This window comes from Delphinapterus leucas, chromosome 12 (assembly GCF_059928025.1).
Source record: "Delphinapterus leucas isolate spDelLeu-1000000601 "Yukka" chromosome 12, BTC_Dleu_Yukka2, whole genome shotgun sequence".
NCBI classification, from domain to species: Eukaryota; Metazoa; Chordata; class Mammalia; order Artiodactyla; family Monodontidae; genus Delphinapterus; species Delphinapterus leucas.
The window spans coordinates 93,490,629-93,516,102 of record NC_143140.1 but is presented as its reverse complement, the minus strand read 5'-3'; the positions used below and the strand labels follow the sequence as shown (position 1 = coordinate 93,516,102).

At 46.4% G+C, this 25,474-nt stretch overlaps 1 protein-coding gene across 1 annotated transcript; it reads left to right on the top strand.

Annotated features, from left to right (window-relative positions):
* Positions 1 to 1,167: 1,167 nt before the first annotated feature.
* TBXT (T-box transcription factor T) lies at positions 1,168 to 9,443 on the top strand. Its single transcript, XM_030760322.2, has 8 exons — positions 1,168 to 1,407; positions 1,898 to 2,162; positions 2,926 to 3,060; positions 3,868 to 3,929; positions 4,046 to 4,107; positions 5,885 to 6,061; positions 7,107 to 7,236; positions 9,109 to 9,443. The coding sequence occupies exons 1-8, from the start codon at positions 1,202 to 1,204 to the stop codon at positions 9,380 to 9,382; spliced, it is 1,311 nt and encodes a 436-aa protein (XP_030616182.1). The 5' UTR covers positions 1,168 to 1,201; the 3' UTR covers positions 9,383 to 9,443.
* Positions 9,444 to 25,474: the final 16,031 nt, after the last annotated feature.

Here is a 25,474-nt window from a genome sequence, read left to right as displayed (position 1 = left end):
CCCACAGAAGTGGAGCCACCTCTCGGGTTACACTCAGTGCACGCACAGACCTCGTCCTCAAAGTCCTGCTTGGATAAGGGGGGAGCGAGGAAACATCCCCAAAGGGGTCGTTTGGTTGATTTCGGCCTATCCTCTCCCTCTCGGGGCGCTGGATGGGCCCGTGGGCAGAGACTCCGAGCGTGGGCCCTCCCTTTCCAGGCAGGCGAGGGCTGCGGAGAACAGGGGACGCCGGGTGGGCTGATCCATGGTCGTGGGTGTTAGCGGAGTCACCTGAAGCGCCGCGGGCCGAGGGACGTGTCGGGACGGCACCGGGCTCGGTGGCGGGCTGAGCCTTCGGAGGAGCGGAGACCAGCCCGACCCGGGCTAGGCACAGGGTGCGCCCTTAAGCGTGGCTGTGCGCGATGGTCGCTGGCGAGGGACGGACACAGGCTCGGGCGCAGGTGAGAGCCGCGGTGCGACTCCAGGCTGGCACACCTGCGGGGTCCCGGGTGCGGTGAGAGAGAGAGAGAGAGAGAGAGAGAGAGAGAGAGGAGGGCCCCGCGCGCGAGAGCTGGGGAGCTTCGCGGACAGCCGGGCAACTCCTCGGCGAGGTGCGTGCGGGGCGAGCTCGGGAGCCCTGCCCGTCCATCCCCACCCCGTCCGTCCCCCATCCCCTCCCGGCCTTCGGGGCCAGCCCGGCCGCTTTGATGGAGGTGCAAACATTTGGAGGAGGGCGGAGGTGTAGGCGCTGGGCCGGGGCTCGCGGGGCCTGGCTCCGGATTTACAGAAGGCAGGCGCGGGAGCCCATTGTTGGCCCCCCGCCTCCGCGGCGCGCCCGGCTGAGTCTGATATGGCCGCTCGCGGCCAATGGGCAGCGGTCCTGGCACTTCAAAGGGCGCGCGGCCCAATCCGCCGCGCCCCCTCGGCGGCTCTCGAGGCTCTATTTATGCCGAGGGGCGATTTTCTCTCCCCGGAGACCTCCTCCAGTAGCTCCTTGCGGGAGTTCAAGTGGAATAACCTTCCCCCACCCCTTTCCCCCGCCCCTCCCCCCCGGATCTCTATCCTCGCCCTCCTCCCAGGTCTGTGCTGGCACCCGGGCGCCGTTGCAGGTCTTGGCCCGAGCGGCCCCTCTTCCTGGAAGAGCGGCCGCCTACTGGGGCGAAGGTGGCTCTCGGGTAGCAAGTCGGGGCTTCGGGGGGCGGTGGGGAGGGCAGGCGGGAGGATGAGCTCCCCCGGCACCGAGGGCGCGGGGAAGAGCCTGCAGTACCGAGTGGACCACCTGCTGAGCGCCGTGGAGAGCGAGCTGCAGGCGGGCAGCGAGAAGGGCGACCCCACGGAACGCGAGCTGCGAGTGGGCCTGGAGGAGAGCGAGCTGTGGCTGCGCTTCAAGGAGCTCACCAACGAGATGATCGTGACCAAGAACGGCAGGTAGGCGCGCACCAACCCGGCGTGTGCCACGCACTCGGGCGGGCCGGGCAGCCGGGCTGCAAAGTTCCTTACCTTCCAACACTTTCTCCCGGTCTTTTTGCTCATTTCCGCTCAGACTGGGGAACAGACCCTTGTGGCCCCTAATTGTCCCTCTGGGACTTCTTCGCGTAATCCTCACTTCTGGGCACGAGGGTCTCCCCGGGGGACTCCCCCGAGCCGCGCCTCGCCCACGCTTGCCCCGCGGGCTGGACCCGGGTGCTGCAACCCTCTGCCAGGTCCTCTCCCGCCCTGCCTCTGGAGGCCGGGGTGGGGGGGCGGTAGTGAGGAGGGCTCCTGTGGCTCTAGGAGAGTCCTGGGAAGGGGGGCGCTCGGGCGTCCCCTTTGTAAGTTCCCAAGGGGGCTCCTCTTTGCTCCAAATGCAGATGACCCTGGCTTCTTCGTTCTAACGGGTCAGATCCAGGGTCCTCCAGCTGCGCTCCTTCCTTTCCAGGAGGATGTTCCCGGTGCTGAAGGTGAACGTGTCTGGCCTGGACCCCAACGCCATGTACTCCTTCCTGCTGGACTTCGTGGCGGCCGACAACCACCGCTGGAAGTACGTGAACGGGGAGTGGGTGCCAGGGGGCAAGCCTGAGCCGCAGGCGCCCAGCTGCGTCTACATCCATCCCGACTCGCCCAACTTCGGGGCGCACTGGATGAAGGCGCCGGTCTCCTTCAGCAAAGTCAAGCTCACCAACAAGCTCAATGGAGGGGGCCAGGTAGGTGTGATGGGGTGCGGGGACGGGGCGGCGGACGACAAGCTCAATGGATGGGCCCCGAGACTCTGCACCTTGTCCCCGGGGAGCCTTGCAAGGGCGCTGCGCGCAGCACGGAGATGACATCTGCCTTCCTCGGTTCAGCCTGCAGTGTTGTTTATAGTAAACTGACGACGGTAACACCAAGGCCTGGAGAGCGGGGAGAGGGCGCAAAGCCTCCCCTTTGAACACTCAGGCAGATCTCAAGTTTGGGGGAACTTTTGCGTCCTAGCCCTCAACTTTCCTAGGGATAGAGAAAATACCAGTCTTGATGGTAAACGGTCGCTTTAGCGCTGAATACGTCCACATATTTACTGCGTGGAGTCTGAACAAACTTGTAAATCTGTTCTTTTCTACAGAACGTCTTTACTTGGGGATTGTTACTGGGAGACCCGGTGTTCCCGTAAGCTGCGATCTCGCTCAGGCATTTAAAGCTGTCTGCAGTTGCCCTGGAAGCCTTAGAACTTTACCAGGTCAAAGCATTTCGTGATGGGCATTCATTGCCTTTAATGGTGTGCAGCATCTCACATTCCTTTTCCAAACTAGTGGTGAGAGCAGCACCTAATGGGAAACCTACCAACTTCAACAGGAAAGACGTTTTCCTGCGAGCTGCAGGATTTTCTGCATCTTGGATGTATTTTTCTCCTCCTCAGCAGGACAAATGGATGTTTTCTCGTCTTAACGGTAGGACTTTGATGATCACCATTCCCGTGTTTATGTCTCTCAGATCATGTTGAACTCCTTACATAAGTATGAGCCTCGAATCCACATCGTGAGAGTTGGGGGTCCGCAGCGCATGATCACCAGCCACTGCTTCCCGGAGACCCAGTTCATAGCGGTGACCGCTTATCAGAATGAAGAGGTGAGAGGGGCGCGGGCAGCCATCGGTCTGGCGAATGCTCTGCTGGAGGTTCCCGGGAATGCCAGGAGCCTGTGTGATTATTGTACTTTTAGACTGATAATTAATGCCCTTTCAAGTAATTTACCGTAACTATAAAATTGGAACAGCGGGAGAAAAGTTTTAAAATAAGTACTCATTCAAGCACTTTCCCCTTTAGTTTTCCATAAAAGTGTCCACTACTAAAGGCTCAAAATGAAAAGATGAATAAAACGTTTAGGTTAAAGGACTGTAAGAATTTAAGAACAGGACTTCAGAGAAAGGGGGGGGGCTCTCCTTACTCTGGGAATCTTCCTAAAAGGGTTGGGGGCATCCCTCCAAATCTGTGGTGTGAAGAGTCACCTAGATACAGAATACAGTTTAGTGCCTGTAAATCCATATCTGAGTCTGACCCCAAAGTGTAGGCGCTTTGTGATTAGCTGGTCAAGGTGTCGCTGGGTGTTGACTGCCAGCTAGAACCAGTCACTATTCCCAAGCGGACCCTGTTTGTCTGGTTGATACACACAGCATATGGTCAGCAGGGGGTTAAACGTATTGTGAATTCCACTCGGAAAGTCAGCCTCTAAAAGCTTTCCGTAACTGTGCTCTTCTTTATAAAATATGATGATTCCTCGGCTACCTCAGATCCAAATAGAAAGATATACCAGGAAATAAATCTGATTATATTTGAATATTTAGAGGGGGTGCTGGTGGTTCCTGATTTCTCGGTGCCCAATTAAATCCTCTGGCGAATGAGCAACATACTAGTAAACGCAACTTCTTGTTTTTCAGATCACAGCTCTTAAAATTAAATACAATCCATTTGCAAAAGCTTTCCTTGATGCAAAGGAAAGGTGAGAGAATTCTAACTATACCCTTTGAGCAAAGAAGTGTGCAGAAAGATGAACTATTGCTGCAAATACTGTGTTCTGAATGTCCTCCTTGACAATTCGCTGCACTTCTTTGGCAGAAGCCATCACAAGGACGTGATGGAAGACCCTGGAGACAGCCAGCAGTCTGGGCACTCCCCATGTACGGTTTGTTGCGCTCTGGCCAGATGTACCTTGTTTCAGGGGCTAGCCTGCTGGGAGCTGGAAGCTGGGGATGGAGCAGACAGAGCTTCTGGGTGCACTTGGGGAGCACATTGACCTTTGCTGTGCGAGGCACCTGGCCCTGTGTGTTGATGCTGTTACGACTGGTCCTCAACCTACTGGCCCTCAGCCTCTGCTCCATCTGGGCTTGCGGATGCTCCCCCAGCCCACAGGACTCCTGACAGAGAAGCCTGGGGAGAATTTACTGGGGTTCTTTTGCTGTGCTTCAAGGCAGCTCCAACCATGGCCTGGATGGGTGTTGACACCCTGCTGTGTTGGACAAGAGGAGAGCCCCGGCTCGTATCCACTTTGAGATGGTTTCTCTTTTTGTTAATGACTGAAAACTGGAGGACCATGTTTGGGACGATGCTTGTGATCACGTGTGGTTTTCCCCTTAGCCTGCTTCGGTTCTGGGAATGGCCCATCAGCTCATGCTGGAAGCAGTGGAGCGTAGGATGGGAAAGTCTGCTTTAAGTCTAGCTTCCTTTAGGAGTTCCATGAGCCAGCGAAGTGACGCCGGTCTGCAGCAGAGTCTGTTAGGAGGAAGGGCTGTGTCTAGCCCTCCTCTCCACGCAGGGAGGGGACCCTGAGAGAGGAAAGTTAGTGTTTGCTGCCCACTTCAGGAGTCTGGACGAACCAGCATGGCACCCTCCTCAAACTGTGTGTGTTTCTTTCTTTTTCTATTTCTTTTTCTTTCTTCCTCCCTCCCTCCCTGTCTCCCTCCCTCCCTCCCTCCCTCCCTTCTTGTCATCTTATGGACTAATTTAACAAACAGCTCTCCTAAGTGGCTCATGGGCTGACGCGTCATAGAGCAGAATATGAACAACTTCTTTGGCAAGTGATGGAGCCCAAACTTTGTGGCCACATCTGGACCTTCCCCTCATTTGAATGTTGTCTGAAGAATTGTTTGTAGTTTGGGAATTGGAGCCAGAGTTGTCGTCCTCCTAGTGGTTGTTTTTCTGATTTCTTTTTTAAAGTTAAAAAGGAAATGGAGAAGAAATTGGAGTTTTAAAGGAGGGCAGGGCAATGTTGGAACAATTTTCTGATTGATGTGTAAGGCGGGGAGAGTGTGGGCCTAAAGCAGAAGAAAGGTGAGCAGAACATGGGTGCCCCTCCAGCCAGGACAGTAACCCCTCCGTGTGACGCTGTGGGGTGGGACGAGGGGGACGAGGGCCTCCGCTGCACGGCTCGCCCTGTGTGTCCTGAATGCGCCTGGCTCTGAGTCTGAATTCTGTATGTTTTTCCATTATATTCAAGCTCAGAAGGTAGGCCCTGAAAGCTAACCTGCTTGGGCGAACGGAACATCCCGTAAGAGGCCGGGAGGATTCTAGGGGTGTTTTGGAGGCTTCAGGCTTGGCTGAGGTCGGGGTCAGTCTCCCAGGGTTTCGGCTGTCCTGTGGGTTTAGAAACCTTGGCCAGCCTGAGGCACCTGAAGACTCCGCTGGGTCCTCGGTGTTCACGAATCCTGAGCAAAAGATCTGCCACTTCCTGACCTCTGCCCTCCCGTCTTTTGGTAGTTTCTGTTTGTTTGTGTGTTTTGGGGTTTTTGGGGGCCATGCCGCTCAGCCTGTGGGATCTTAGTTCCCTGACCAGGGTGAACCTTGTCCTGGGCAGTGAGTTCGGAGCCCTAACCGCTGGACCTCTGGGGGCTTCCCCTCCTGTCCTTTAAATAATGGAAATGGTGCAAAAGTCAGGCACTCAGCATTCTTCTCTCACAGCAGGGGGGTGGTTGATTCCTGGAACCAGCACCCTGTGTCCACCTGCCACCCCTCACCCTCAGTTTGGAGGCCCCCTCTCTCTTCCCTCCACGCACGGCTGTGAAAGGTACCCGGCCCTGAGGAACCACCGCCCAGCCCCCTACCCCAGCCCTTACGCGCATCGGAACAATTCTCCAAGTAAGTCCTGAGCGGAAGCAGGCCCGGGCTTTGGGGGTGGCCGGAAGACCTCTGGAAAGGGAAAGGCAGTCTGCAGGGCTCCAGAGGGACCTTCTTTTCATGTCCGTGTTACTGCTGGCTCGACCACAGAGACGTCCAGTCCAGGGGGCCTTTGGGGCTGAATGTGGCCGTTGTTGCTCCAGCGTTCTTGCTCCAGGACTGTGGGCCCATGTCTAGGCGCCCAGGTTTGGATATTTCATGAACCCTTTCTAAAGTGATGATGTCGGGCCAGCCAAGCACTCGAGTTACTAGCTTGACTGACACACGTGTGTTTCTCCAAGTATGGTACCCGGGTCAGCAGCCCCAGTATCATCTGAAAAGCCCCCAGATTTACAGAATCAGAAGCTCTAGGGGTGGGCCCAGCACTTTGTGGTTTAACAAGCCCCTAGGCGACCCTGGTGCAGGCTTGAGTCTTGTGATCAGCGGGCCAGACCATGAAGATCCCTGGACCTAATTCTCTCTAGCACCATGGATGCCCAGACTTCATTTTGTCTGGCTCCAAAAGGAGGGAAAAAGCGAATGAACACCATAAAACAATGAAGCAATTCAAGCTGATTTGAAATGAAAGGAGCTTATTTGGGAAGGAAATAGTTGTCCAACCAGAGGCTAGAAGATCATATTTTAAATTTTGCCTGGTTTCTAAAGCCCTTTTAATTCTTAAGAAATAATCCTTTGGGGAAAAGGCAGGATAAAATTGCATTGATTTTATTTTTAAAGGTAATTAATCCTCATTCATGTGATTGTAGGATTCCATCTCTACAGGGCAGCTGTTGATCTAATGATAGAGAAAAAGCCTGGGTACTGGAATATATTCAAATATATACATTGGACAATAAGTATTAGCCTCTGATGACCAATTTATCAGGCTAGTGGACTGTTTTCTCTACTTAATATCGCACACATTTTGTTTTCAACGTTGGGTAGCTCCAGCTGTTGGTAGTATTTCAATGCACTTTGTCACTCTTGGAAGATCCCATCAGTAATGACACTTTCTTACGTCCCGTAGCATATTCTGACAGTTCATCTGCGTGTTTGTCCATGCTCCCATCCCACGACAATTGGTCCAGCCTTGGAATGCCTGCCCACACCAGCATGCTCCCCATGAGTCCGAATGCTGGTTCTCCTACGGGCTCTAGGTAACGTATGTCTGGGGAATGATGCAAACTGTCCTGGGAGTGCCTATGACTTCATGCCATCTCATTCACTGGCCTCTATTTTGCCCTTCACTTATGGGTGTTGGGTTTTTGTTTATAACTTGACCGTTTAGCCAGGTGTGTCCGGGGACCCCAGGTTACATGAATGCTGTGAGTTCCTGCTTCAGCCTGTTCTCTGGGAAGACCAGTTGCTCCCTCAGGCTGGATGGGAGCTGGGCTGTGATGCAAGGGAACCAGGAACCCTATCCTGGCTTTGCTGGTTACTAGTTCTTGTGATCGACAAGTCTCTGGAGCCTTGTTTCTTCAAGAAAAGGGCACTAAATAACCCCAGCCTTAGCCTGTCTTTACAGGGTTATTGGGGTCAGTGGGTGAATTTTGCAGAAATGTTTCCAGAACCTTTTCTGACAGGCGGATTTAAATTAAGGAAATAACTTTGTTGGATTTCTGTGGATATAGAATCAATGTTCTTAACGTATATGCTGGGTAACTTGTAAAGAATGATGACTGTTTTCTTAACTCGGAAATTATATAGAGGGAGACTGGCTTAAAGAAATCAAGCCGGCCGGTAAATGTAGTGCATTTCTTCATAGGATTACTACAACAGAGAACTAAAATAACAAAGCTAGAGGTCAGTCCACATTTTCTAATGAGGAAATGGACTCAAAGATATTACATGATTGGACAAGTTGGCTTACAGCAGACTGAGCCTGTAGACAAGGCATCTTGACCTCAAAAACAACGCAGTTTCTGTGTATAGAATATCGTTATTTGCCTAAGATCTTAATTCTTTATTTTTAGGAAACAATTCCTTTAAAATAAGAATCTAATTGTCTACTGTTAAAAGTAAAGCAAGCAATACATAATCCGCGGGCTCTTCCAAGGCTCTGAAGGCATCTAGAAAACTGCTGTAAATTGGATGATCTGTAGGTTACAAAGGGCCCCCCTCCAGCCCCGAGGATGTTAGAGGTTGTCAGTGTATCTTGGAGCCTTGTTTCTCTGCATCTGTAAAATGGGGATGGTAACCTACCTCACTTAACTCAGGCCTGTTTCCACGTTCAAATGCATCTGAAGTGCAGGACATGGCTTGGTGAACTGTATAGCCCACGACAGCATACATTCTCATTATTCATTTATAAAAGGATTCTACATTTTCCTGAAACAAAATTGTAGCCTAGTGTAATGCTACTCAAGCCTGTGTTCCCAGACTGGGGGGTTTAATACCCATTTCCAATTCCTTCTTTCAGAGATGGGGAAATGGTGCCTCAGAGGTGGTCACAGAACAAGGCTAACGTGATAAAGCTAATTAATTGGGGTTTGCTTCCGGGTCTCACTGCTGGTGCACTTCTTTCTGCCATGGGTCAGGCTAACTAACGCGTGCTGAGACGTGCTGCCCATACAGCAGCCACTGGATGCTTACCCTCCACCACTCGGTGTTTGAGAAGCCTGTGGTCTCCCTCGAAGGAATCACTGCAGGGTGGGGGGCGTGCTAGTTAACAGATACTTAAACACATCCTCTGAAACATCTGATTCAGTATATCTGAGAATTTTGGATTCTGAACGTGAGCAAAGCTGGAGTATTTTGCTCTGCCAGGAGTTATGTCTACGTCAGCAGCCTTTGTAACTATTGATTTTGTCCTGATGATTTTGTTCATTGTTAATACGTGAGACAATAACTTCTATGCACGTCAGAGTGTGGTTTAGTAACACAGAGGAAGTGGCCCGTTTGAAAGAAAGCTGCCATATAACCCACTTATCAGGAGTGGGATTTGGGGCGCTTGTTTTCCCCTCCTGCAGCTGATCTGGAGCCCCTTCCCAGGTCTCTGACTTGTCTGTTTTTCCATTTTTCCATTTCAGTCAGTACCCCAGCCTGTGGTCCGTGAGCAGCGGCACCATCACCCCCGGTGCCCAGGCGGCAGGGATATCCAACGGGCTGGGAGCCCAGTTCTTTCGAGGCTCTTCTGCCCACTCTGCCTCTCTCGCCCATCCAGTCTCCGCTCCCTCCTCCTCGGGATCCCCACTGTACGAAGGGGCCTCCTCAGCCACAGATATTGCCGACAGCCAGTACGATGCCTCCGCCCAGGCCCGCCTCCTAGCCTCATGGACGCCCGTGTCACCTCCGTCCATGTGAGCCGGAGCCTGTGTCTTAAAGATGCAATGACTTTCTCGTGGCAGCAAGTCTTGGCTTGATTGGTAGGCTCACGGGGAGGGGGAAGGGAATAAGGCCTTAAAATAAATAAGAGGAGAATACACGTTCATTCGAGAGCCGCACTGACACCACCTTTGTTCATCCTCGGTGGTAGCAGTGCCGTCCTGGGTCCTTGTGTGCTGCAGGTGAATTCAAGTGTGCAAGCAATGCAGTTGGCCTAACTCGCCGTGATTCACAGTAAAAATGACTTGCTAGCATGCAGAAACTTTGTTTCTCGTACAGCACGTAGGTGACTCTGGCACATCCATATGTAAACTCCACTGGTCCTACTCTAGTGAGATAAAAAGCACACTTTTAATTCTCTTCCTTGTTGCTTTCAAGTAGCCTTCAGGTCCCGTTTGCGGCAGGGGTCACAGTTGGAGCTGAGCTGTGAAAGACAATTAAATCATAGTTGAGGACAACAGATTGTAGTCAAAATGGGAATGTCCAGCTCTGCCCACTAGAATGTGTTTATTTTACGCATATGTAGCTAATCTCTTGTGCTGTTAAACCTACAACTGTTTATATTTTTCTCCTGATAATGTAGCCAAAGACAATCAGCAGAAAGCATTTTCTGCAAAATAAAGGCAATGTGCAAAATTTGGTTGGTCTAGTTATTGTTCAAACTTCTCTTTCGGAATGAGATTTTGCTGTTCGTTATAGCTGGTGGTTAAGACTGTCCTGGAGAAGCGCTTTCAATCTGTTCCAGACTTTAATATTTTACCTAATCAATTGCAGGACTGGAAGTGAAATTTGCATGTATTTATTTCCTCAATGCTAAGTGCCACAAAACGCAAACAATGTTAAAAGATTTTCGAGAGAGTTAAATAGTCGGCACTGAATCATGAATATGGTAATGGCAGAATGTAGAACATACAGATGCCATAAAGATTAATATGGGATGTCTACCCCATTCAAGCAAAAATACATAAAATGAATTGACAAAATGTTACAGCTTATAAATGTAAGGTGTAGTTGCCACAGTCATTTTAACAATATGGCACTTGTAAATACCTTTCCTGCAGGTAAGATTTCCCAGCAGTGAGCCAGAACCGCGCTTGTGCTAGACTGGAGCAATTTCTCCATCTAGTGGCAGAATCCTTGCTTTAATCCTACTGGTTCAAGCTTGATATTCTGAACCTCTGCTTTCTAACTTAGAATGTAAGTGCAAAGGGCTGTATTTTTACTGTGTGTGTGCCTGCTTTCCAAGTGGGACGTGCTTCTTGTAAACGGTTTGCCACTTAACGTTTTTCTGGGGTTTATTCCTACTAGGTTTTATTGCAACTCATGTAGAAATACCCCAGATCAGAAGATTTCTTGATATAAAAGTATTGGAAGAATATTTTTAAAAAAACCAGTGCCCAAGTAGGACTGGGAAGTAAACTGGCCTCAGTGGTCTGGCCCCAGGCGTAAGGTCTACTGGAGAAGGGTGAGGGGCCTTAGGGAAGGAGGTGAGGGGTGGATGGTACACGCTGCGATCCCGGGATCCTGTAGTGCAGGTGTTCCCCAGGAAGCTTGTCTGTCTCCTCCATCACCCTGACTGCTCTCTGAAGGCTGGGACTATATTCCGAGGACCTTCCCCAGCCCCCGTCCCTTCCCGGGCCTTACAGAGCGCTAATGAGCAATGACTGACCTGTAGACCAAGAGGAGCCTGGGTCCACTGAGACTCGGATGCTGCGGCTTATTGAGGAGCTGTTCCCAGGAGCACCGCCGGGGGACGTGGCCCTGCCCCACACTGGGGGCTGTGGGGAGATGGAGTCACACAGTCCTGACCCCAGGGACCTTCTACTTAGGGCTTTGACATGGTTGAGTTTCTAAAGGTGACCCAGAGTTCAAATTCAAGGAGTTCATATTTTAATATACCAAATAGCATCTTTTCAGCTACGCAGTGGGGCAGTGGCAGCCGCATGGCACCAGGAGCCTGCAACTTGGTACAGAAGGCCTGGATATGAGTGTCCATTTGCCTCCCTTGCTGTGGGACACCAGGGAAGTTAGTTACCACTCCAGAAGTTCAAGTTCCTTATCTGTCAAGGTGGAGAAAGAAAAAACTGGGTGGTGTTAAAATGGATCTGTTTTATCCTGAGCACACATCAGGGCCTCAGTTTGTCCCATCGGCCAACTGAAAAATGCTGTGAAATTGATACAAGAAGAGACTTAACCTATAAGATACCAGGAATTTTCATCAACAGCATACAAAGGAAAAGGATTGTGTCACACAAGAGGAGGGAAAGAGGCCACCAGGGAAAGGAGAAGTAGAAGTTACTGGAATGACAGCATCTGAAGAGGATTTCACGTTGTTGGGAGGGGCGCTGCACCTGAGCCTGGGTGACAGTAGAGACAGCAGAAGATGGCCACAAATAGATAGAGGACAGCTTACCCCCCTTTTATCCTTCCCTGCATTTTAACCTGTAATTACTGTCTACCATGGACGGACAGAAGACCTGTGTTAGCAAACATTATTCTTAAAATAAAATTTGGCTTTAAAAACAAGAAAGGGGGCTTCCCTTGTGGCGCAGTGGTTAAGAATCCACCTGCCAATGCAGGGGACACGGGTTCGATCCCTGCTCGGGGAAGATACCACATGCCGTGGAGCAACCAAGCCCGTGCGCCACAACTACTGAGCCTGCGCTCTAGAGCCCGCAAGCCACAACTGAGCTGGTGTGCCACAACTACTGAAGCCCATGCGCTTACAGCCCGTGCTCCACAACGAAGAGTAGCCCCCCACTCACCGCAACTAGAGAAAGCCCGCGTGCAGCGACAAAGACCCAGTGCAGCCCAAAATAAATAAAATATTTATTAAAAAAATAAACATAAAAACAAGAAAGCACTGTAATTACAAAGACATTTATTAATGGGAATAGCAAAATCCCTTAGAAAACCAAAAATACAAGTAAAGCAAAACAAAACCTACAGCTGCACACTTCCATGTGAGAAGGTGCAATGTCCCATGGGTGAATGCATGGGAAGGGGCCCTGTAAGACGTCCGATCCATGGTATAAGGGCTGCAAAGGAGCATCCACACCTGTTTTCTCTGCAGAGCGTCTTTCTCTGGTGAAAGTTTGTATGGACACATTTTCCCAGATCCTCAATCCCATATTTCCTCTTTCCTAAAGCTGGTCTGCTTGAGAAGGGCCTTGAGGTGGAGGGTCCCCCTTCCCAACCTTTCACTACTGCCCTTTTTCCACTTAGAAGAAAGGTTTACGGCCCACTCACCAGGATCTTCATTGACTCAGGTGTAAAAACCTCCGGACATCAAATGAAAAGACAATTGTTCAAGTCTAAGGCCTCATAAAGGTTCCCAAACTCCCCTCCCCAGTAGATCCCACTAAGAATCCACATGGTAGAGGGTGCTCGCTTCCCGCACCCAAACACACATCACTTCTGGCTCCCAGTTTTAAATTCCCGGGAGAGGATAACAGCTATCATTTTGGGTGCTTATTATGTGCCTACCACTGTTCTAAGTACATTGCTTGTGTCACTTTGACCTCCTAAGAAACCTCTCCTCTTTTTACAGAAGAGCAGATGGAGGTACAGAGAAGTATAATATCTTGTCCAAGGTCAGGTCATATAGCCAGCGAGTGGAGGGATAAGAGATGCTCCCGGGAAATCTGAGTGTGGAGCCCCTACTTGCTCCCCGTGTGCTTGGCCCAGCAAAGCAAGTCAGGCGCGCTTCCCTGGTCTAATCACGTGGGACCACGGAGGGTCGAGCGGGGTGCACAGAGGTGCCTGCCATAGTACTAGGAGAAAGGTCTGGTGAGCTGTTAGAATCCCAAGAGACATCTGATACCTTGATGACGGCGTGCAACGGAGACGTGGCTTACCCTGCCTTACAAGGACCTGAGACTGGATGCTGAGGTGTAGGTGGGGATAGGGCGCAGCGACCAAGATGCTGAGGTGTGAATGGACTGTGAAAGAGTAAGAGCTGCCCATGGGCCTGCAGAGCATCCACAGCGAGTTAGTGGGTCACCCCGAACCTCCACGTGCTGCTGTTGCCCAGCCCACCCCCGGCCCTCCCTCCCTCCCTTCACAAGTCTGTGCTGAACACACCTTATGTGCCAGGCCTGGGCATGGCTGTCGGAGGTGGTGAGGGAGTTTGTTACTTTACCCCAAATTGTGAAGATATTCTCCAAGTTTTCTAGAATTTGTGTGGTTCTTAGTTTTATACTTAGGTTTGCTCTATACCACACATTTTTTTTTTCTGAGTATGGAATGAGGTAGGGGGTTACTTTTCATTTTTTTTTGCATGGAGATGTCTAGTTGTTCCACCTACGGTTGTTAAAAAAAAATGTTCCCTTCTACATTGGTTAACGAGTAACTGGCCATACAGGTATGGGTCTATGCTTGACTTTCTATCCTGTTCCAGTGATCTGTTTTCCTATCTTTATACCAGTGTTTCACTGTCTTGCTTTTTAATTAATTAATTAATTAATTATTTTTTGGCTGCGTTGGGTCTGTGTTGCTGCGCATGGGTTTTCTCTAGTTGCGGCAAGCGGGGGCTACTCTTTGCTGTGGTGCGCGGGCTTCTTATTGCGGTGACTTCGTTTGTTGCAGAGCACGGGCTCTAGGCGTGGGGGCTTCAGTAGTTGTGGCACGTGGGCTCAGTAGTTGTGGCTCGCGGGCTCTAGAGCGCAGGCTCAGTAGTTGTGGCGCACGGGCATGGTTGCTTCGCGGCATGTGGGATCTTCCCGGACCAGGGCTTGAGCCCATGTCCTCTGCAATGGCAGGCGGATTCTTAACCACTGCACCACCAGGGGAGCCCCTCACTACCTTGCTTTATAATAATTCTTGAATTTAAAGAGTGTAAGCTCTCCAACTTTATTCTTCTTTATCACTTTATAATATATATATACACATACATATATATATCTCTTACAAATGGTTATTATTTTTGGTTTAAACCATCAATGTATGATGTAATATTTACCCTTTCTGGTAATCTTCACCTTTTCCTTCAGATCTGGAGTTCCATCTGGGAAATTTCTATTAGCATTTCTCATAGGATGGGTTTGCTGGAGAGGAATCCTTTCAGTTTTGGTCAGTGACTATCTTTAGTTCACTTTCGATTTGAATAATATTTTTACCAGGTATAGAATTCTAGTTTGTTTGTTTGTTTATATACTGTGGGTGTTTTTTGGTCATTCCCTTGTCTTCTGGCCTCCACTTTTTCTGGTGAGATGCTGGACGTCATTCACATCACTATTATATATTGTGCTATACCTATACCTTTTTTCTCTGATGCTTTTAAGGTCTGTTATTTATCTTTTGTTTTCAGCAGTTTTACTACGATGTTCCTAAGTTTATTTTTCTCTGCATTAATCCTGCTTAGGGCTTGCTGAGGATTTTGTATCTACGAGTTAGTGTTTTTCACCAATTTTGGGAAGTTCTTAGCTATTGTCCCTTGATAGGTTTCCTCTGTTGCATTATCTCCTCTTCCTCTGGGACTCCAATTATTTGCATGTTTGATGTTGTCCCACAAATATTGTTTGCTCCTGCCTGATTTTCCTCTACTTTTTTTCCTTTTTATTCAGTTAGGATTCTTTTCATTAACCTGTCTTCGATTCACTGATTCTTTCCTTTGCAGCATCCAATTACTATTAAACTTATCTAATGAATTGTTTGTTATTAATTGTTTTGTTTCTAACATCTAGCATTCTAGATACTGGTTCTAATTTCTAGTGTTCATGTGTCTGCTGGGTTCATGTGTTCGTGTGTCTGCTGAGTTTAGCTGTCTCTTATACATGCTATCTTTTCCCACTGGATTCCTTAGCATTTTTAACATAGCCATTTAAAAGTCTCTGAAAAAAAATAAATAAAAGTCTCTGACTCTTAAAAACTCTCTAAAACTTCTGAGTTTATTGACAATTTCCTTTTTTAAAAAACATGGGTCTCTTTTCCTTACTTTTTCATGTGTCTTGTAATTTTCCATTTTCTGCTGGATATTTTTGTAGAAAAGAATGGTAGAGACGAAAGTAAATAATATTTACCTCCAGACAGAGGCAAGATCTTATTCGGTCAGGCTGAAGTGAGGGGATAAGCCAGTCTGATCTGTAATTCAGTGCAGTGTGGGTTTTGTTGCTGTCTCACTCTGATTCAGTTCACTGCTGGCTTACCTATTTTGATGGGTGGGTCAGCAGAGCCTGGGATTTGAACACTGGCATGGTTCCAGGGGCTGTCTCAGCTGTTTCACATCTGAGCTGTGGCCCTGCAGTCTTGAAAGTCTCAGGACACCTAAGAAGGGATGCTCGCAGCTCCCTTGTGCACCTCTGGCCTTCTGAAAGTGATTCCCTGTACCTCAGCACCCAGTGAAGTGCTCGGTGGGGGCCTATGGAGAATGGCTGGCAGTTGGGAGCAGAATTGATTCAAGACTCCGGCTGCTCAGGATTCTATGTAGCCCATCCAGCTCACGTGCAGATGTAAAAAATTTGCCTATGACCCTCAGCCATGGTAGATTCATCCTAGTGTTGCCATTCTGTCACGGATGTGAGCATTCTTGGGTGTCTTCCCTTCTGTGAATGGCTTGTCACTTTCTAGACTTTAGCTCATTTGCATACCTTTGTGTCCTCAGAAATCTGAACAAATTTTGTGATTTTGTAGCTTATCTCCTTTTTCTTATTAAGCTAAAATCAATGGTCTCAGGCAACTTGTTTTTTATTCAAAACAGAAGCAAAAACTCCCCTGATGTGTCAATGTGTTATTCCCCTATCAAATGCTTTCCTTTTTCTTTCCTCTGACTTTTTTTTTTTTTTTTTGAGATTTAAATGTCTAGGTATTGAGCTGGTTACATTTTCATTGCTCATCTTTACATAAAATGAGATTTTTTTCCTGGCCAGCTATTGAAAGGAAAGTGTAAGACCATGCTTTACACTAGCAGGAATTTCCCTTGTTCCCCAGATGTGTGTGTGTACACGTGTGTGTCTGTGCATGTGTGTGTGTGAGCATGCATGTCTCTAATGGAGATAGGTGAAAAAATGTACTGTGCTTATGACGTGGTGTCACTCTTCTGTCTCTATGACACACTTATTCCTTCCAATATAACCTGTCTCTGGATATCCTCACTTGCAATTTAACTTCTGGATTTTTAAATTCCTAATGATCATAATTGAAGTCTGAAGTTCTTGAGCACTTCTTTTTGAAGCATATAATTTAGCATGTAATTAAATGTATAGTAACTTGTATCGCAGTCTGACTTTCATGGGTTACGTTAACCATGTAATCTGAGTTTCTGGGGCTTCATCCGAGTAATAACCCAGCTACTATTGACTCTCATTCTCAGGCACTGAGGCAGTGTTCTGGATTCCTCAAGATTTCCCTCTCGTAATTTTGCAAGTCCTTGGGACAGTGCTGTTCCTCCACTGAACGGTGTCGTCAGAGCTGGCTTTAGCCCATGAGGAATCCTTGTCATATCGGAGTGAAGACCTGCTCTGGACTGATGCAGCCACGTTGGGTGGGCAGCATGGGGTGCAAGCTGGCTTTCGGCCACAACTCGTCTCTCCCTGGTGCACTCAGACAGACACATCCTGCACTGTTATATACAGTACCTGCCTCACCTGGAGACTCCTGTAGTTTTAAAAATCTGGGTGTGCTGCCGTTTGTCAAATATTACATCTCTGGCTGAACACCGAAGGCTTTCACTGAAGCTGTCCTTGCCTGGGGGCCACCAGGTTTGCCTTGGAACCCTTGCGGTGCCAAAGGTAAAAGATGGCTGGCATATTTGGGGAAAGCGTGCCCCTCCCACTTTTGTATTTCACTCTGTAAGAGGAGCTCCAAATTTTGTTTTTGTTTGTCCCTTAGGGATTAATAGAATTTTTAGTGAAATGTTTTCTTTTTTTTCTAATTCGAAAAACCCTTACAACTGTCTTCTGCCTAAAGAGACATTCACTACAGCACACAAAATGACAGTTAACCCTTGTTCCTGGGTCAAGCCCATCACACCGGGCTCTTCAGCCGTCATAGAAATCAGCTTCTACCAGATCCTTGGCTAAACAGGTGCAGGTATGTGTGCATGCAATTAGGTACAACTTAGTACCTCAACACTGGGCCGTGCAGCAGTATCGCTCCAAAATCCACTGAAAGCAGGTTGCATGTAGGGGGCATATACCTACATGCCTTTCACTCTTGATTCTTCCTTGCAGCCCACCAAAATTCTAAGTCCACGTGGCTCAACGAATATTTTTACTTGATTTAATGTATATGGGATCTGAGGCTCTGATTAGAATTTATTTATACCCAAGAGAGGTATGAGTTTTGCAAAATCCCTCCACGTGGCCCCAAATAGTCCTGGGTAAAGTTGGGCCTTCTTTTTGCATCACATAATGAGAAACTGGCGAGGGGTAGTCCAGGATTTACGATAAGGCTTCATGTTGCTAACAGGAGCCCAGATTCTTTTCTCTGCTCCACAGTCTTTGCCACGTTGAATTTAACCCTTATGTTTTCACCTTGTTCGGGGGGCTGCTACATTTCCAGGCCTCCAGTGCGGGAGGCTGAGAAAAGCTCTACAGACAGCTTTTATAATCTCTGTGGTAACAACAAACAAAGTAAAAGGGGGCTGAGTAAGCTAAGAAAATGTGCAGATTCCTGAAGCTTCTCTAGGAGATGGAGCTTCCAATATGACACGGGTGTTGAAATGTTGACAAGTGATGGTGGTGGCCAAGGGAGTATCTTTCGGGTCCTTCACGAATGATACCACCATCTATATAAACTTTTGTCCAGCTCCTTCTCAGATGGTACTACATATTGTAGCTTCATCCTCATCCCTTTTCATTGCTTTGAATTTATGCCTAATTTTCTAGAAGCAAGAATTCTGCCTTATTTTCTACTTAGTAATGTTGCTTAATAATATACTAGAAGACAGACCAAAAATGGTTTGAAAAATTACAAGAAGTGTAGAACAGATTTCTTTCATGACCTTGCTCTTCAAATAATCTCCCAGCCCAGATAGGGCTTCCAGAGTACTTCTGACTATATCACGTTCTTTTAGGCAACTTCCCTCAGAACGTGGACATACCATTTCTACGGCAATACTTGGACATGCTATTTTCCTGTCAAAGACCAAGATTTTGTTAAAATCACTTTTGTTGATTCATTTTACAGAGACAAGAAAGCACTCCCCCAACACAGAGCTACGACGTCTCTCTGGTAGGAATCGGGGCTACCCTGAGGCCATCACACGCGGGGACAGGGGGTGCGTAGCTCCGATCTCCCACTGCAGCCTGCATCTCCATCCAAGTTTTGTGTGTGTGCTCTGCTCTTAGAGGCCCAGTGTGTAAATGAATGCCATTCCTCACCTATGTAGGAGAATTTTCTCATCAGGGAAAACACATAGTTCAGACAGCGTTGAGGAAAATTCCTTGGGTTTGAGTGATTGATGGAAGGTGGGCTGAAAACCAGGAGGTGGTGCGTATTCCAGTTAAATGGTACATGTTTTTGAAGAAAGTGGCACATCTTCAGAGTGTCTAAAGGGCTCGTTTTTGACACAGATAACTAGCTATAGTTGAACCATGGCTTATATCTGACTTTTTAAATAAAGTGTCTCATAAAAACAATTGGCATTCGTGTGACTTGTTTTTAACACGTATTTTCATATTAGGGGAAATGAATACCCTGAGGAACATACCCAGAGGACAGTATTTCGTGAACTAAGAGTGTTTCTGAGATGCTTTACATTGTTATTCGATATATTGGGATGAGATTAAAGAAAGAGCACGCAAATTATTTTAGAATTAGAAATAACCTAGTTTTGCTGTTTTCAAAAGAATGCTACTATGTTGAGAGTATTCAAAAGCAAGAAGGGACTGCATTTTTAAGAATCTTGTATTAGAAACATTGTAAGCACTCATGAAATATGAATTATTTGTTTGCAAGTTTTAGTTTACTGTACTACCAGAAATAAACTGTTTTGTTGTGTTACTTAATTCTGGGCTTCAATTTTGGGTTTTGAAAATGTGTCCACTATATCTGTGTAAGTTTTGCAAGGAATAGATTAGCATAATGGCCTTAGTCTTAATGAATAGTTTCATGTATCTTGTTTCATTTCTGCATGAACACCGTTATGGAGAAGAACACTGAGTATAGTGAGATAAATTCTATTTTTGAATATGGTTATTCCCCTCATGTCTTCTACCTTGGTCGGAATTAGCTGCTTTCCATAACATGGATGGTTTTTCCCTGTTTTCTTCCCTTACTAACTTCTCACCTTCTGCTCCTTTCATAGCATCTCTTCCATAGTTTAATTTTCTGTTTCTAGTACAGATATTGACCTTTCAAAAAGTCAGACAGAGCCTTGAAAAAGCGTGGTCATCATAGCTCACAGACTCACTCACTCTGTAGACTCACTTACTCTGTACCAGGAATTATACCTAATAATGTGCTCTTTTTCTCTCCACACTAACCCGTTGGGGCAAGCGCCGTTCCTACATGCAGTTTATACGGCAGAGCCCTGGGACCTCAGAATACAGCACATTCCCAAATTCAGATGTGAACTACAGAAAACCAGAGGAGGACAAAGGGAAAGCAACATGTCGGTCTTATGCTGGACAGTGAAATGCCCTGCCATAGCTATGTGTCACCACAACAACTTTCATGGGGTAGGGGTTACATAACTACTTTTATAACCTTACCGCACCTTGGAGTTTTCAGACGCTAGGCCAAGCTTACTTACTTAATGGGTCGCTGAAAGTGAAACCCAGGTCTGTGTCTGTCTCTAAAGCCCGTGACCTTTCTACTACTTCTTGACCAGGATGCTTGCAGGGACAAGATAGTTACCATGGGACGTGGTAATGTAACTCACCTAATGTAACTAAGTTAAACTTAGATTGTTGGATTAGTCATTTTAAAAGTCATTCTACATAACTCTTTAAAGTATGACAGTGTATGCTTCAAACGGGATGACACTTGGCTCAATTGTTCAAAATTTCTTACCGTCTAAGTTTAAAGTATTATTGTGAAATCTGTTTAGTTCTTTTCTTTATCGTGGTAAATTAATGCCATGGATAATGCATTTGAAAACAAGTTCCAGTGGATAACATTGAACGTCACAGAAAAGATTTAAAAAATCCTGAAGATGTGATGGAACCATATTTACTGAGATGGTTTTCTAGCTTCCTGTAGGTATAAAGCCACAGGGATTTTTACCCCTGGTGTCCATGTGTTCTCGGGCGAGGTGATCAGTACAGCAGAGTGACTGCACGAGCCAGAGTGGTGGCTGAGTTACCTTCTGTGGATGACGAGGTGGCCAGGGTGCCTAAATGTTGCTTTCTGTCCCGCTAACTGAAAGTTGGGTGGGCAGAAGATTCTCCCAGGGCGCATCTGGCACTGGTGTGGATATTTTCTTCACGTCGTGGCGACGACTCATGAAAAAGTTTCTGATGCAATTTTTAGGAAGAGAACATGTTGAGTTAGAATTCTTTTTTTAAAAAAATTTTTAAATTTTATTAAAAAATTTTTTTTATACAGCAGGTTCTCATTAGTTACCTATTTGAGTTAGAATTCTTTAAGATGGATTTCTCATTTGTTTCCAAAACACCTTTTAGGCCCCATAACTTTTAATTAGATGTGGCTGGCAGTGTAGAGTCGTCCTTCTGGGTGTGGGTGGGGTGGCAGTGGATCAAAAACGTCAAGGAGAGGAGGGTGATATACGACTCTGCCTATTGCAGTCCTGACTGTGAGAACATTCGCTCCAGATGAGGCAGACAGAGCCCATGTGTGTTCTTGATCGCGTGGTTATTCAGGAGGGTAAACAGCTCTGACTGTAGGGCTCCTCAGGCTGGTTGAGTGACTTGCAGAGGTAACTGTGCACAAGTTAATAGTGGGCCCTTGTTCTGGAGGCTTTACTAGGTTGAAGGAAAGTCTTACAGTTCTGAATCCAAGGACAGTGGGGGCAGAGGCGCAGTGGGAGGGAGATGAGTTGGGGCCTGGGGCGTGGAGAGAGAATGACCGCCAGCACCCGGGGCTGAGACCTGGCCTTTGCCTGACTTTCGGTCCTAAGGATAAACGTTGCGATATGCAGCATTGCCCTCAACATTTCACATATCTTACTGTACTTGGCCGAAGCCAAATAGCATAGCTGTTGTGAATGTGAGTCGTAATTGGTTGGGATTGAATCCACGTTCATCCAGCTCCAAAGCTGGTGATTTTCTGTCACTCTAGGTGGTCTCTCTTTCAAGTGCAAAGCACAGGGGCAGATAAGGAAGTAATAATATGAAGCTCACAGTGCCATGGGACAGACATGAATTGAACTTCAGTGACTACACGCTGAGCCGCTCTGCTCACCCTCCACACAGCCCCCCACTGCTACGGCCTGACCTGCTCCTTCTTGGTCCTGCTGGCTCTCCCACAAGCCCCTCACAGACTGACCCCTTCAGAACCCTCTCCCGCCCCCCGTCACTCCAACAGTAATTTGACTTCCTTACTTTACCTCTTATGTAAAGACTTTTTTTTCCTTTGAGTAAAACTACCAGGATCCGAGACTCTTGTCCTGTGTGTCTGACCTGCAGAAACATTTCGTTTGGTCACCTAGTTTTAAAAATAATTTGAATTTAAATGCCTTTTCCAGGTAGGTCCCATCAATGCCTGTTATTCTGTTCTGCTGTTTTAATTAATTAGCTGTATCTTCCCGGTTCTTGCAAACACTGAATTGAGACCCTTTTATATACAGTGTCATCTGTGGAAAAGAAAAAATCATTGTCTCACTTCAGACGGTGGTCCCATTTCTCAGGCGAGACCATTACCAGCTTCTTGCTCAGTTGTACTTCGTTTTCGGTGGCTTTTTATTTTTTTCAGTATGGCATATGTTAGGTTTTGCCCTTTGATTCGATTTGAGAGTCTATATTTTACAAATGAGATTAGTTCCATTGCACTGATTGTTACGGAGGACGCTTTTAGTATTTTGTCATGATTTTTACGTTACATTTACTATTTTTATTGCTTATTTAAAACATGTTTTCCACTAAATCGATCTGTGTTTGTTTTTGTGGTTGTTTTGTTTTACTTGTGTTCTACTAGTAAGCTGGACATTTGTATTTTGCTCTAGCAGTTACTTTTTTTTTTTTTTTTTTGGTACGCGGGCCTCTCACTGCTGTGGCGTCTCCCGTTGCGGAGCACAGGCTCCGGACGCGCAGGCTCAGTGGCCATGGCTCACGTGCCCAGCCGCTCCGCGGCATGTGGGATCTTCCCGGACCGGGGCACGAAGCCGTGTACCCTGCATCGGCAGGCGGACTCTCAACCACTGCGCCACCAGGGAAGCCCTAGCAGTTACTTTTATTACTATCCATTTATACTTCCTGTTCTATCCTTTTATATTTAAGTGACAATTTGGCTTGGTAGAAAATTTATCGGTCACATTCTTTCTTAGAAAACCTGCATATAGTTTTTCCCAGATGGATGGAACGTTTCTCAGAATTACTCTGGAGCCAGTCTGATACTTTCCTCTGACAGGTGACTTAGTCTTTTTTGTCTGGATGTTTAAAGGTTTCTTCTTTACGTTGCTTTTCAGTCACTTGTGAAATGTTCGGTGTCTGTTTTTCAGTGGCTGCTGTGGACTTTTCAACCTAAAGAACATATTTTAAAAATTTCTTCTAACTTGTTGTGTATTTCTGTATAATTTATAGCTTGACACTTGTCCTGTTCTTTTGGTTCCCTGTTTTGGGGCTATCTGTTACACATTTGTCAGGCATTATATGCATGTCATTTGCACTCATCACTTTTACCTTGACTTCTTTGAATCGTTATTCATTCCCGCTCTATCCCGCTTGCTCCTGAATTGGGCCCTAAACCTCACTCCTGTGTCTTAAACAGTTTTCCGTCCGCTGCCATCCCCATCTGAATTTCTGCGTGTATTACAGACACACTGACTGTAGTTCCAGCAGTCTCTTTGACCTTAGATGGGAGCCTTGTGACAACAATGATAGAGAAGAAATCTAGAAGGACCTGGGCCTCTAAGACATCATGGACCTTCAGTACAAGCCTTGAATTGCCTCCCTCGAGATTTATATGTTAGAGAAAATTAAACTTCAATCTTTTCAATCTACTGTAATTTGGGTTTTCTATTTTATCTAGTAAAACTTGTCTCTTAGCTGATATGACATGGATGCATTACAAATTACCTAATTATGGACATTTATCTTATCTGTAATATCCTGCTGCAAAACATTGCTGAGAAAAATAAAAGAAGATCTAGGTAAATGGAGAGATACACTATGTTAACGGCTTAGATTAGAAGCCGATATTGTTAAGACGCTGGTTCTCCTTAATTTGATCTATAGATTCAAGGCAAAATTTCAATTAAATCCCAGCAGGCCTTTTTTGTTAGGTGTTGAAAAGCTAATTGTAAATTTTAAATGGAAATGAAAATGACCTAATATAGTCAAAGTAACATTGAAAAAGGACAAAATCCTAAATGATTTCAAGACATATCATAAAACTACATTAATCAAAGCTGTGTGTTACTGGCATAAAGATAAAAAAGATAAATTAAATAAAAACTACAAAAATAGATCCACATATCTATAATCAGTTGACAAAGGTGCAACCGCAATTCAAGGATAATCTCCTCAGCAAATGTCCTGGGGCAATTGGTAGCCATAGAAAAACAAAAACAAAAGTGTAAACACCTACTTCTCACCATTTAAAGCATCAACTTGAAATAGGCCCCAGGCCCAAATGCAACAGATAAAACCATAAAACTCGTAGAAGAAAACAGAGGAGACAAGCTTAGTGACCTTGAGTTTGGCAAAAATTTAAAGAAATTTAAACTCCAATGCCACAAATTGTAAGAGACAAAAAAATCAATAAGTCCGACTTCCTCAAAGTGAAAATGTTTTCTGTTTAAAATACCAATACATTGTTATGAAAATGAAAAAGCAAGTCACAGCCTGGGAGAAAATATATATCCAGCAAAGGACTTGTACATATACAGACCTCTTACTGCTAAATTATATGAAAACAAACAACTCATTTAAAATGGACAGAAGATTTGGACGGACACTTCACAAAATAAGATATATAGATAAAAAATAAAAATGAAAATACACTGTATATAATTATTATGGAAATGCAAATTGAAACTACAATGAGAAACCACCACACACCTGCTATCATGGCTAAAATTTAAAAGACTGACTGTAATAAGTATTGACAAAGATTTGGGAACTCTCACACACTGGTGGTAGCAATGTAAAAGTGTACACCTACTCTGGAAAATGTTTGGTAGTTTCTTTCAAAATTAAAGACATATCTATATGTGGTCCAGCTTTTCCACTCCTAGATATTTGTCCAAGAGAAATGGAAATTTTGTTCCACAGAAATACTGGTGTGCAATGCTTACAGAAGCTTTATTTGTACTACCTAGCAACTGAAAACAGCCCCAATGTCCATCAACAGGTGAATGGATAAGCATATTTTGGGTGTATCCACACAATGGAATACTACTCAGTAATAGCAAAGAATAAACTATCTATACATGAAATAACACCGAAGAATCTAAGTATAATTATGTTGCATAAAAGCAGACAGACAACAAAAAGGACAAAGTATATTTTTCCATTTATATAAAATTATATAAAATACAGTTACAGAGAACACATCTGTGGTTGCTGCAGGGTGGAAGTTGGGAGGGAGAGATGGCTCACAAAGAGGAAATGTTTGGGTGAATGGACATGCTCATGACCTTGATCGTGGTGATGACCTCACAGGAGCACACACATGTCACAACTCATCAAACTGCACAAATTGAACACGTACAGCTTATTATATGTTACCTATATACCAGTAAAGCTGTACAAATTTGAAACAAAAAGAGCTTTCAGATGTGCAGTGGAAGGGTTTGGGAGTGCACAGAGCAGAGGAGAGGGTCTGGGTGAGGACGATCTGGGTGACAGAGTGACTTGGTGTGACGATCTCTTGGAGGAGTCAGCTCAAGCTGGACGGTCCTGGGGATACTGGCCACACCTTTGTCCTGCAGAGGCTGGTGTGGCCCCCCCCCCAGGATGCAGGAGGGCAAAGCCTCCGCAGGGCACTGCTCTCAGGCAGGAAGGGGGCTCT

What these genes read in the sequence shown, in the direction of transcription:
- TBXT (XM_030760322.2), top strand. Translation starts at nt 1,202, where the DNA reads ATGAGCTCCCCCGGCACCGAGGGCGCGGGGAAGAGCCTGCAGTACCGA. An exon ending in AGCTCAATGGAGGGGGCCAG is followed by an intron (nt 2,163 to 2,925) that starts GTAGGTGTGATG and finishes TATGTCTCTCAG; the next exon opens with ATCATGTTGAACTCCTTACA. An exon ending in GGTTCTCCTACGGGCTCTAG is followed by an intron (nt 7,237 to 9,108) that starts GTAACGTATGTC and finishes TTTCCATTTCAG; the next exon opens with TCAGTACCCCAGCCTGTGGT.